The sequence below is a fragment of the Xiphias gladius genome, chromosome 21 (assembly GCF_016859285.1).
Source record: "Xiphias gladius isolate SHS-SW01 ecotype Sanya breed wild chromosome 21, ASM1685928v1, whole genome shotgun sequence".
Classification (NCBI taxonomy): Eukaryota; Metazoa; Chordata; class Actinopteri; order Istiophoriformes; family Xiphiidae; genus Xiphias; species Xiphias gladius.
In genome coordinates this window covers 20,932,189-20,945,912 of record NC_053420.1, presented here as the reverse complement: position 1 = coordinate 20,945,912, position 13,724 = coordinate 20,932,189, and the positions used below count along the sequence as shown (strand labels likewise).

Here is a 13,724-nt window from a genome sequence, read left to right as displayed (position 1 = left end):
CCTCTCTTGTTCTTGCTCTCATTTTCCCTTTACCCCTGCTCCCTTTGTTTGACTCTTTTTAAGAGTTGAAAAAGAAAAAAGCAGATACAGTGAGAGAGCAACTGAGACATAAATGGTTCAAAGAACGTTAATCAGCTTCACCTCGACAGCTTTTCAGAAGTTTTGTATCAGGTGTACAGTGTGACAAAGGCTGCTATCACATGTTGCCAGGACACTTCCAAAGGTTTCCAAGCACTTACATTTTTCCCAAAGGTAAGAGGAATTTGAAGGAATAAAAAATAACTGTTGAATGAACAAGGACGAGATCTTTAATTTTGTCGCTGACAACAAAATAACCTAATTTACTGGCTTGTCGTACATTAACAGAGAAAACGCTTGCTACGATGCAAATTATGAATGGGTGTCATTAAGGGGTTGACCGCTGATCTTGATCGGGGGTTATTTCCAGTCAGAACTATTACTGTAGTTTTCCGATAAGCAATGACAGAGGAAAATGGCTTGTATTTCTTTAGGTTTAAGGTAGTATTTTCCTCACAGTTGTAAACTTACTCACAGTTGTGAGTATCTGCATAGAGTTATTGTGTCCCGGTTGCTAGGGAACTTGACAGTTTTAAGAGTGCAGCTGGGTTTGTCGCTGCAGACTCTGTGTATGTTGTTTCACTGAAGAGAGACAAGACACACACACGCACACAAAAGATATTTAGTTCATTTGGACTTTTTGCCTTCTCTTTCTAATCTTGGAAATGACACCCATTGTGTCAATGTTTGACTAAATGTTTTCAAGGACAGTGCTCCTTCCTATCTTCTTTTTTATGAATGCTTTTCATACTGATGTTTAAAGTCTCATTTTCTTCCTGTCATTGAGGAAAGCGTGAGGAAAAAGACAGAGTGTATTTTCATACCTGGAAACGCTGGGTATAACCACACCCGGCCGTGTCAATCGGGTTAATCCTAAACTGAACTCTGACAATGACGAAGCACTAATCGGAGGCACGGTACAAGCAAACAGAACAGAACCAGATAGAGACGCTGTGCTCCTGTTTATGTAATCTCTGTCGGGCCGACTGCATGGAGTTAATCTCTTTCAGAAAGGGAAAGACCGTTCTGCTCAGTAAATAATGCTACAATACTGTTACTGTATTAAGTCTATGTCAGGTGTGGCTTGTATTTGGTATTTATCAGGATGTAAAGATAAACCTCATATCATATTACTCAGTGTGTTTGGTAAAACAGAAGTAAAATAACTGTGCTATTTTCCATTAAAAAAATTATAATAATCACTGGCATATAACATTATTTGGCCACATGTAATATGACTAATTTAGTTACTTCAACGTTATTTCTCGGTTGTTGATACTTTTACCTCCGACATGTTCCGCCCTCTCAGGTGAAAAGATGCAGCAGTTGGCAACGTGTTTCAAAAATGTAGCTCGTATCTGTCTCTAACCTTAGCAGGCCAACAGTAGAGTTAGTTGTGACAAGGCCTGCCTGCACAGGGAAATTTCAAACTGGGAGTAAAATCTGAAAAATGGGTAAAATTGTTAAAAACTGCTTTGTACATTTCTATTTTAAATTTCTTTCTTATTTTTCAAGCTGGTTTTCATGTACAACTGGGTATACAGTATACTGAATACTGAATTTATAATAAATATGCACAGCTTTAAGTTTGGCATCAGTTCAAGGAGCAATTTCATATTCACGTTCATCAGCAGCTTGAGTGGCTTGTTTGATAAATGGAGAAGGCTGCTTTAAATGTTTGTGCATTATTTCATGGCAAAGTGCTGTTAGGGTTTACGGGAAATCGAGCATGTGGTATGTGTTTGTGGAAACAATACCCTGGTAGCTGACAGTGTTCAAGTGTGTCCACTTGGAGAACTTCTTATATCCCCATTTTTTGGTCTGTAATGTGTTGAAATGTCAATGAGAGCCGAGAGACTGAACCAAAACAATAAAGGTAAAAGCAGTTAAACCAAAACAATGAGCTCAAAGATGCTAAAACACTTCATAGTCCCCAGGAAACCTACAGAGATGGGTGTCCTTTGATCAATTGTGTAATGTCAGCATTCAGTCACATGGCATTTGGCTGACCAATGGTGTAACTTTATCCCTCACTCACTCACTCACTCACTCAGTCAGTCATGGACATTTGCATTTATAGGGATGGCCCCGCTGTTACGGTCCAGCGAAAAAGATGACTCTGTTGTCCTCATCAATCAGGACAGTTTGAGAAGATCCTTGGGGACTTGAGCAGTGATCTGAGATCAGCACTCTCCCTGCTTTGTAAAACGTGTCCCTAAAAAGACAAAATCAATCCTAATCTTCTGCCTCCCTGTACATGCTTTACTGTGTAAACATGGTTTCCTTCTGCATCTTTCATCCTTTACCACTGATCAGTGTCTTTACAGCACTGTTTGTCACCTGTAGAGCTTTTATTTTCTATCTGTCAGCGCAACCTTTCCTGGACTGTCATCTGTCAGCAGTTACTGGACCTGCTGGGGCGGCGACTGTGTGTTTGCATTTGAAACAGTTGTTAAGGAACAGACACAATGTGTTGGCCTCTCACACCAAATGATGGATGTGTGTTTTTCCATTATGAAGGCGATGTTTGATTGATATGCAGAAAGAGAGCCAGAGGGAGGTGAAGTGCAGCAGCGAGGAAAAGTCAGCATTAGCGATTAGTCTCTGCTGTTATCAGGAGAAAAAGGAAATGGAACAGGCCCCCTTCCGCTGCTTCTGTCATTCAAGCTTTTGTCCTGATAGTCTGTTTTCACTGGTAGCCAACTGAAGGAGGGCTGCAAAACAGTTAAAGGTGTGAGGATGAAGACAAGATAACAGAAACCAAAGAAGAAACTCATGAAGCCATAAAGATAACAAATAACAGGGAAAGAAGAAGGAGTAACGATGGACAGAAGGTCTTGATCAAATAGTCCTTGATTGAGAAATGTGATGAGAGTAGACGCTGTCCGCTGATAAATGGACAGGGTTAAAGGAAACATGGAGGCAGCGGCTGGCTTCCTCCGCTGGCTCATAGCCAGAGGAAAGACAACAGAGCTCTGACACACTCACAGCTCAAGAGAATACTATTAACTCTGTCTCTTTACGTGTGTGTGCATGTGTGTGCGGTGACCTTACTCAAGTGTTTACATTAGGGAAATGAGCTCTTTGGCTAACACCGGCCTTTTCTTTGACGGTTGACTGAGCACGAACACACATAAACACGCACACACAATAATTCACACACACTGGCATCACTGGCACTCGCTGTCATTGGCAGCAATCACAGCGGCCTGATTTTATTGCTCCTCTGGTCTCGTTGGTAACAGACTTGGCATTTGGTCCAGCCGATTTTCTGGAACGTGATTGGATAACAGGTCAACAGTTGAGCCTCAGGTGAAGATTATTGTATATTAATTGGGTATTAGCATTTGTAATTTGCCATTTGTACACCATGAAAAGAATACCATTATACCATTATACAGTTGTAAATACAAACATATGCTCACGCACATGCACTCATTGCACTTTAGGAGTCTCTGAACAGTTTGTGAAGTTCCCAAGGAAACTGGACCCTCTTCAAGTGTGCCAGCAGAGGGGAAAAAAAGCCTGGAAGCTAGACTAAGACTCTCTATTTCTGTGAGTGTTCATAGTGTGTGTGTGTGTGTGTGTGTGTGTGTGTGTGTGTGTGTGTGTGTGTGTGTGTGTGTGTGTGTGTGTGTGTGTGTGTGTGTGTTTTTGAGAGAAAGAGAGAGAGAGAGGGTATGCATAGTGAAAATATAGTGGCACAAGGCTTTTTTACAGTATGGCAAGAGATGTACCATGAGAAAGCTGTTACACACAAGGGATTAGTATCTTCTTTTACAACTTTTTTCTTGAAATACAATGAATACAACTTTTTTTCTCTTAAAATTACGATTTTGTGTGGGGAAATATCAGGACTTATTTCTTTTCTCAAAATGATAACTCTGTGTCAAAACATCACAACTTTATCTTCAAAATATTACAGCTTTTTTTCATATAAAATTACAACTTAATTGCTGAAATATTCTGACTTTTTTTGTATTATTAAGTTTTTCTCTGAAAGTTGCAAGTTTTTCCTTACAACTTAATGAAAACATTTTGACTTCCTTTGTTATATTATAACTTTTTCTCATTACAATACAACTTTTTTCCCAAAATTTTAAGACTGTATTCATAAAATTTCAGATTTTTTTCCCCCCAACAGTCTACAAAATCCTTTTTTTCATTTTGCAAAATATGACAGACTTCCTAGTGAATGTGCTTTGATGTTGTCTTAACACAAACAACCGTACAAGAACTTTGCTTACATACAATACAGTGTAAAATTAGCATTGTTTCCTGACTTAGATCAGTTCAAAATGTGAAGCATTTGATGCCAACATTTGATAGTTGACAATTTTTTATACTTGATATTACAGACGAATTTCAGTGTACTGAGGTTTCAGACCCTTATCCCATTCAGCTTTCTGATGTAAATCTGCTTGTTTGCTTGCTTGGTTGTCGGTTTTAAAGAAATATGAAACCTTTTACAATTTCAAAGGCAGGAATCTGACCAGGGATGTAAATGTCAGAAAGGTCTTGAGGAGTGTGTTGAGTATTCTGGTAGGTCCTCTGCCTTCATGTTGAAGATTACTTTACTTTCAAGACACGCATCAATGACTTTTGCTGAGGTCTGGATTTGATATGGCAATTACTCTGTTCTCCTGTGTGTGTGTTTGCATTTTTGTTTTTTTGTTTTGTAGTGTGGTGCTAATTAGCACTATTGGGCTTGATAATTATTGTAATAAGTGAATCCCCTTAGAGCTTGTGGATAATGAGTTTTCTGACTGTGTGTGCGTGTCTGACAGAACTGGGTTTGGGCTTCTGACAAAACATTGGGGTAATGAGTGAAGACATCATGTTTCGCACCTCACATCCATCTGTGTATAAAGAATTTATGCATAAAAGGTAGCAGAACAGGTGTGTGTGTGCGTGCGTGCGTGCATCTGTGTGTGTGTGTGTGTGTTTTGGTTCTATGAGGGACTCTTTTTTTACTCCCCAGGGTCTTTAAACCAATTTCCCATTAGTGTGCAAAGATGGGAAGAGATAGATGCCTTAATTTGCCGCATCAGGGATCCACAACCTGCTTCTCTGTGTTGCTCTCTACGCCTCTGTCTCATATAGACATTTAATCATGATGTTATGAGCTATTTATAGCCGCTAAATGTCCTTTAGTGTGTGTGTGGTCTGAGTTTAGATCTTTGTTTGTGTGTGTCTGTGTGTGTGTGTGTGTGTGTGTGTGTGTGTGTGTGTGTGTGTGTGTGTGTGTGTGTGTGTGTGTGTGTGTGTGTGTGTGTGTGTGTGTGTGTGAGAGATGCTTGCTGCTCCGATCAATGTTATAGATCTGATCTTTTGTTGGCGCAGCTGGCTTAAATGTTCATCCAGCTGAGCCACGGTGTGATTTTGTGTGTGTGTGTGTGTGTAGATTGATTATTTATAGCTGTTCCATTTCTTCTCCCTGTGGACCACTGAGAAGCTGGCATTGTTGTTTTTGTGTCTTCTTTTGCTTGTGTGTGTGTCAGACGTATTTGTCTATTCTCTTTTGATGCAGAACTTGTAAAGACTTTCCTGAGTTCAGCCACACTGGTCTTTTTTGGTAGTTTTATACTCCTGTGCGACAGTGGAGAGATAGATGGAGAGGACACTGAGAGTAAGTAGAAATTTGAACACAGTTGTTCAATTATATAAGATTTTGGGGTGCAGCCAATAAGACTGTTCATTATTGTTTAATCTTTCTATTTTTTTTAACTGATTGATTCATTTGTTGATGTATAAGGTGTTAGAAAATAGTGAAAAATAGCCATCACAGTTTTATAGCGCCCAAGGTGATGTCTTCAAATGTCTTTTTCTTGTCGGACTACCAGTGGACAAAAGCATACTAAAGGCACTGTACACACAATTTTCAACAGATTCTTAATATACAAAGAAAGACACTTAATAATCCCTGTAGTCTAGCGTTACTATTACCATGGCTAAAAAAAACCCAAACCAAATATAAATGGTCACAGCCAAATCAAAGCTGCCAAAGTTCCCTTGTACTTCTCTATATGGATTGCTTGAGGAAATAAAACCAAATGTAGCCCACGCTGCTATTTGAATGACAAGAGTGTCTGTACTCTGTCAGAGATTGGACAGCAGAGACAAAACCTGACAGCCGAGGCGTGGCTGCCCAGTAGGTAATTCAGTGGTCACCGCGAGACGATGGGAGGTAGAAACAAGAATGCACTCGCTGTGCTCTCTGTTGGAAACATGGCAAGGCTAAATTCAGAAAGTACTGCTTGGATGTTCTTTTTTAGCTATGCCAAGGAGGTTATGTTTTCACCCGTGTCTGTTTGTTCGTTTGGTTATTTGTCAGCAGGATTATGCAAAAAGTGCTGAACCGATTTTCACCGAACTTGGTGAAGGGTTGAGGAATGGGCCAGGGAGGAGCCTTTTACACTGGGGGCAGATCTGGAACATTAACCAAAAGAATATGAATTTTTTTTTCTCTGAGGTCTGGTGTATGTTGTTTGAGATTGGCCTTGGCGGAGGTCTATTCTCTACCGAGTGCCAATCTAGTTTAATGTAAGTGATGATAAAAAGGTAATTATCTTAATGTGGGAAGGACTGACGATTGCAAAATGTGGTGTCTCAAAGCCAGAGGTTCTAATATATTGATGTGATAAATGTGTTATAAATTCCCAGTCTGCATATTTGGCCCATTGCTATCCCTTACTGTACAAACACTATATAAGCGTCTTTCTTTCTTTCTTTGTTTTTTGTCTTTCTTTCATTCTTTCTCTGGCTCTTTCTTTGTTTTCAATGGCTGCTGTCAAGTGTTACACCGGACACTTCTGACCCATAAATATTGCACTCAAAAGACAGATTTACATTGAGTGGAAACAGAGGGAAGAGGGCAGAAGAATGACCTCAAACCCTTTTATAATATAGCTGCAGCTCACGCACACACTCACACTCACAGACACACACACACACAAACACACATACACACATACAGAGTCCATTGTGCAGAGCCAACCCACTCCTCTGTCTCATCCACTTTATGTTAATAATTGGCTTAAACGGTACTTGTATGGTATCTGTGGCTTTAGATACATTAACCTCAGTGTCAAGGTCACATTCAGTGATGAAAGGGACGCATCTGTTGGCAAGCTGCTTTCTGTATCACACCGCCTTTCATGAGGTGGTCTGTGTTAGCGTGCTGCTGCTGAATCGGACTATTCTGTCTTTAATTACTTCCTGGAAGACCCCTTCAGTGCCTGAGAGAGTCGTAAAAAAATGCTGTTGTTAGCTCTGCGTGTGTTTCTGTAGCACCATAAAGACGTGTTGTGAAAGGATTACTGTGAGTGTTTGTGGTGGGTGTGGTTCTTAATGCACACTTGAGAAAGGAACCATGTGTGTACTGAAGATAGTACAGTAGGTTGTTTTTGAATTGTGTGTGTCTTTGTGGTGTTCCCACTGTCCCTACAGCAGCTGTATGCGATGGTTGGGGATTTCTCTTGCTTTGCATGGCTTTATACAGTATGTGTGTGTGTCTTTGTTGTAGCATCCCAGAGGGAGTTTCTAGTGTGGTCTCAGTGTGCGTGGGAGTTGATTTGCATCCCCTGAAGATTGAAGGGGGGGAGGGGTTTGCATGTTGAGAGGTGGACCCAGTGCTGCGATACTGCTGGCTCATGGCTTTTCGCGCAGCTTAAAGTGATTACCTCTCCACTGTGTCCACATTGTACCTCTGAACGCTGTGCGACAGATCTTCTGTTTTATGTGCATTGCATTATGTGAGAACAAGGTTAGACCCACAGTTTTCTCATAGTTAAGCTGCACTGCGGCACAAGAATGTAAAAAGTTTCACTTCTTTAACCCCAACATCTCCATTAATCAGCCACCCGTCTTGCCTCCGAGGCTTTTTGCCTTCCTGCTGGCAAACAAGTTAAAATGATCCTAAATTTAAATACTCGGCCCTCATTCTGTCAGTGAGTTCAAAGATGCAGCGCAGTGGATGCTTTCCTTTGGACTCATCTAATCAGGGATTATTTTACAACTGGGATGTCAGGTGAAAAGCAATTAACTGCAGTGAACTACCTGTCAGGATGGAGAGCCCAGCAGGACTGTGAGTCCTGTGCATCAGGATTAACAGCCACTGTAATAATGACTTATGAGCCAAAGTCTGCCTTATCATCATCAGTGGCCCTACTTGCACTAGTTTTTCACAGAACTGTCAATTTTTATGCCTCATTACTCATTTTCTATACATTCTCTGACTTTGTAAATCAACAGCACAAACAAGTGTGCTGCTGTTGATGTATCTACTTTTGTCCTCAGGGTTGTTCTTACAGCTCTCCGTTGAGTGTGGCCCTACGAAGTCGTGCGAATGTCGTGTTTGACTTTTGGCTGTCAACCAATGAATTTAGCAAGTCTCCTGCACTTTCCTCTACCAGTCAGTCAAAGTGATGTTTCATATCACTGCTCCTTTTGGACAGAGCCAGGGACTGAAGATGGTGCATTAGGTGACCTATTTTATTTAAACATCTGACTGTAATAAATGTAGATTATCATAAGGTTACTATAAAATTAGTATATAGTAATGGTTCTAGCCCTCTCAAACATATACAATCTGCTCCTCTCAGTGGCGGAGAGACTTGATTTTTTTTTTTTAAATTTCAGTTGTCCTATCATCTTTTCAAAAGGTGACCAAATAATTTTGAGAAATCATATACATTTAAACTTAGTGAAAACCATCAGGCTTTAACGCCCACTTTCACCAAAGTCCGTTTACAGGTCTTCAGGAGTTCTTACAGACACAGCTCCACAAAGTCTGATAAATTGCCTCAGGTGATGTCACTTGAATCCGTGTCGGTTGCAGCTGGAGACTATGAGTTTGAAAATAAAAGAAATCTGGTGTTGTGGAGTTAGAAAGAAGTGAGCTTACCAGACCTCTGTAGCCCGGTCCTCATCTCAGCTTGAGCTACATTAGCCGCTACTAGCATAACACACCGGAATCTGTGCAGTCGAGTGAAATGAGTGTGATTGTATTGTGGGTAACGGTGGCGCCGGGTTATGACAATGAAGAAGAATGCTTGGAATAAAAATACAAAATCTTTGGTTCTGTTGCACTGATTTTGATCCTTTTTTACAAACAGTCAGTCTTGAGTCTGAGAGTGTTATACAGTAGGAGCGCAATGCTAAATTGGCAGAGTACCTCTGTTCTGAGGATCTAACGCACAAGTATGTAATAAGCTTGGTTTAACAGCAATCACAATGGAATGGCAACTCAGGTTCATGGTGAAGTGAAAATATCAAAATGTCCTTTATGTTATTATTGTTTACTTGTAATTATTGTTTAATTACAAGTAATTATCGTGCCATAGCCGTCTTCGGTTAAATGTCTATTTGAATAGAGCATATGGTGTATATTTAAGGACATATCTATTAAATAGACTTATTATTTCACAGTCTTTGTTTCGATGTGGATCAGTTCTTTATAATGCATTCTCATATTCTCACTGTTACTTATTTCCACTTATGAAATTATCTTGAGGTCAAACGGGAGCATCAGCAGGATTGTCATGCTTGATCTGCACGGTGCATTAAAACATTTGACATATAATCATTTTATCCATTCATCTGGTGTCTCTTTTCTTCTGCCGTCTCCTCTCAGGATTCGTCCTCAGATGGCCAAGGAGAAGATAGAGGGCTGCCATGTGTGCACGATGGTCACACCTGGAGAACCACAAGTCCTGCTGGGAAAGGACAAGGCCTTCACCTATGACTTTGTGTTTGACATCGACTCAGAGCAGCACTGCATCTACCAGGCCTGTGTGCACAAGCTCATTGAGGGCTGCTTGGAGGGCTACAACGCCACCGTGTTCGCCTATGGTCAGGTATGACAGTGAAGCTTGGAACATAATATTAGGGATTTCTTTATGATTTATTAATGAAATAGAGTTTCCTAGCTTCTCTGGTTGTTTATCAGCTTTACAGTATTAACACAGGTTTTAATATATTCCCTATTTTGTTTACAGATGCTTTGTGACTATGTGGCTGTATTTTAATTTCCATTTTAAATTTTTAAATTAGAGTGCTAAATATTACACTCTGTGCAATTTATGTATATGCACTGTCGCATCTGAGCATAACAACAAAGTGAGGAAAAAAAATGAAATACAAAAAACAAAACAAACAAACAATGCAGCCTGAATACCCCTCCCAATCACGTGGGAGATATACTGTAAATGATACATTATTTGGTCAATTGGACAGATGGTAACATAACCAAATCTTAGTGATTTAACCGTCACTAACTGCCAATACATGCATATAAAAACAGATTACATGTGATGTGCACAATGTTTAGAGGTTAAAATTAGATCTCATTGTGGTTGATGAAATGTGTTTCAGACGGGTTCGGGGAAAACTTACACCATGGGGACGGGCTTTGATGTGAGCCTGAGTCAGCAGGAGCAGGGTATCATCCCACGGGCTGTTCACCAGCTGTTTGAGGGAATCCAGAGCAAGAGGTTACGCGCCCAGGAGGCCGGCACCCAGCCGCCTGAGTTTAAAGTCAGCGCCCAGTTCCTAGAGGTGGGCGACACACACGTGTAGAAGCCTACGGATGCAGAGCACACGTACAACCACACTGCAACACGTTCTTACTTGTTCTCACATTTTCACAGTGCAGTATTGATAATCCTGCTTGCAAATGTGCATCTGTGTGTGTGTGTGTGTGTGTGTGTGTGTGTTTGTGTGTGCTGAGATGGGTAGTGGTCCATATTAACTCTAACCAGATGGGGCAAAACAGGGAGACGAGGGGATCAGCCCCCGCTTCCACAAACAGGAAGTGAAAGCCCGATGACAGATGGGCAGGAATGTCTGCTTGTGCTTTGTTGGACCTGATTAATGTTGGCCATTACCTCTGACATTATTCCTCATCAATGTGGGGTGGAAGATGGGTAAGAGCGAGGGAGGAGAGGGAGGGAGGGATGTTTGTGTAGGAGCAGTGAGATAATATGACAAGTAATGATTTACTGCAGGCAACTGTTGTCTTTAGGGGAAGATGGTTGTATATGTGGGTATGTGTAAGATGTGATTACTTTGATAATTATTCTGTAATAACAATTATTATAGCAAAAACAAAAATAATTTTTCTTTCTAGCTTTCTTTCTTTCTTTTTTCTGTCTGTCCTGGTCTCTGTTATTAGGTTTTTTTTTTTGGTAGGTTCTCAGGTCAAAAGGTTATCTCTGTTGATGGTAAACAGATGGGTGTGTGTGTGTGTGTGTGTGTGTGTGTGTGTGTGTGTGTGTGTGTGTGTGTGTGTGTGTGTGTGTGTGTGTGTGTGTGTGTGTGTGTGTGTGTGTGTATGTGTATTTGGCAGTACAGAGCTGAGCTGAGCTGAGTTTTCAGCTGACCTCTGTGGCCCTTGCCCTCATTGGTTTTTGAGAGGTCATTCACTGACCTCTCAGACTGTGGAGATGTGTGTAAATAAGACACACCGCTTTGAGAAAGGAAGAACATTGGAATTGGCTCAAAAGTTGAAATAAATTCTAGAAAAAGCAGTTCATAGTTATAATACATAAATCTTTCAGTTTAATGGTTATGATGGTGTGTAAAGCAGAGTATTGGCCTAGTATTGTTGATGTATAAATTGTCTAACTGTTAATGTGAAATAAAATACCTTTGTGATTCATGTTTATTGTAGTTGTACAATGAAGAGATTCTGGACTTATTTGACGGAGCTAGAGATCCAGAAAGTCGGAGCAGGAAGTCCAACATTAAGATCCACGAAGACGCCAGTGGCAGCATCTACACCACAGGAGTCACATCCAGACTGGTACACTCAGAGGAAGAGGTAGGTGCATGTGTACACGTTGGTGTTTGTACTGTACGTATGACATCTGTAGTCGTCATTGTTACGTTTTATTAGTCTTTTTCAGTATGTAGTATTTTTGTATATTATATATTCTAAAATAGTAGTAATGCTAATGTTTCTTGGTCTAAAATCGTTGAAACCTGTAAAAATCTAAAATGATAAAACTCAGAAAGGTCGTATTTGCCATTCAGTGATGTTCCTCACCCCCTGCACTGCTATGACTTGGTCTATATTATATGGTTGAACCCATGAGACTAGTTTTTGTTTTTTTTAAGATCAGATAGATGAAGTTCGGCTTTCTTGAAATGCTTGTTTATACACAGCCACATATCAGGGGTGAGTCACGGTTGTGAAGAAGGGGAAGTGGCCATCAGTGACAGTGTGGAGGAAGGACGATGTGATCGGTGTCAAGAGGGCAGGAGGAATCGCTGCTAGTGGAGATTTGACCAGCCAGTGACAAAGAGGTTCAGAGAGGAGACAGCTGGTGATTTAGGGCCTAAATGGTGGCTGGGAAAAGACCCCTACTCTATGGTGTTATGAGGTTTCTTCTCATAATAGGCGACAGAATAGAAAGAAAGATGTGAGTAAATTGTTAAATTGAAGCAGAAAGGAAGGAGAAGAAATTAGGAGGCAAGGCCAGTTGTGCCTCTTTTCTCTTAGCTGGGGTGAGCATCGTGCATCATATTCCCAGCACTTCAGACAGCTGAGAGACAAGTGGAGACAGATGGACACTCCTGTGGGAGAGAAGAGAGAAAATATCAAGTCAGGGTGAGGGTGGAGGTAATGGTGTCAGAGGGGAGAGACAGGAAGGGGGGAAAAGGAAATGAAATGGTGGACAGTGAAGTAATGATGTTGCTATTGGCAGCTTTAGAACAAGCAGCTCAAAAATGTTTGTAGAAAGTTTGAAGTCACGCAAATTAGTAGTTTCCCACCTTCACAAAATACGCTGACACGGATGTTGAGTTCTCAGAGATCAGCAAGAAGTGATCATGGGTGGTGATGCAAAAACTTTTTATTTTCTTCTTCACTTAAAAGTAAAAAATCATGACCAAATGTCCTCCACATTGTGTGTGTGTGTGTGTGTGTGTGTGTGTGTGTGTGTGTGTGTGTGTGTGTGTGTGTGTGTGTGTGTGTGTGTGTGTGTTGCAGCTGTTGCAGTGCCTGAAGCTCGGCGCTCTGTCCCGCACCACAGCCAGCACCCAGATGAATGCCCAAAGCTCCCGCTCGCACGCCATCTTCACCATCCACCTCTGTCAGATGAGAGTCTGCCAGCAGCCGCAAATGGTGAGACTGGGGTTGGGGATGCAGGGGTGAGGTCAGTTTCATTAAAAACACGTTTTAGGTAAGAAATCTGTCAGGAAGAAGAATTACATATATTTTGGTAAAAATAAGAAAAAAATGTCAGAGATAATGGAACGAGCCTAAAATGAAAAGAAAATGAATTTAGTATTAAAGCCATTGCAGCATTCAAGGTGATAGAATGTTTGCTATTTTCAATTAATAATAGTTTTTTGGTTTTTTTTTCTTTTCTTTTTTTTGTCCTCCCCTTATAGCAGAATGGAGAAGGGGAGAATGGGGAGGTTAACGGTGTGGACTCCAGCCCCATCGCCCAGCCGGAGTACGAGACGCTGATGGCCAAGTTTCACTTTGTGGACCTGGCCGGCTCTGAGAGGCTCAAACGCACAGGAGCCACAGGAGAGAGAGCCCGCGAGGGAATCTCTATTAACTGTGGACTGGTGAGACAGACAGTGTGTGTGTGTGTGTGTGTGTGTGTGCGTGTGTGTGTGTGTGTGTGTGTGTGCGT

The 13,724-nt window shown here is 41.1% G+C and overlaps 1 protein-coding gene across 3 annotated transcripts in view; it reads left to right on the top strand.

Moving 5' to 3' along the window:
• The window catches only part of kif21b (kinesin family member 21B), a 62,913-nt gene that overhangs the window by 13,361 nt on the left and 35,828 nt on the right, over positions 1-13,724 (top strand). For 2 of the 3 annotated variants that reach the window (XM_040115842.1, XM_040115844.1), the window contains exons 2-6: positions 9,713-9,935; positions 10,453-10,635; positions 11,750-11,899; positions 13,070-13,204; positions 13,474-13,656. In XM_040115842.1, the coding sequence (XP_039971776.1) occupies positions 9,713-9,935; positions 10,453-10,635; positions 11,750-11,899; positions 13,070-13,204; positions 13,474-13,656 (874 nt within the window). The remainder of the gene's footprint in view (positions 1-9,712; positions 9,936-10,452; positions 10,636-11,749; positions 11,900-13,069; positions 13,205-13,473; positions 13,657-13,724) is intronic. The other variant, XM_040115843.1, reaches the window with a different exon arrangement.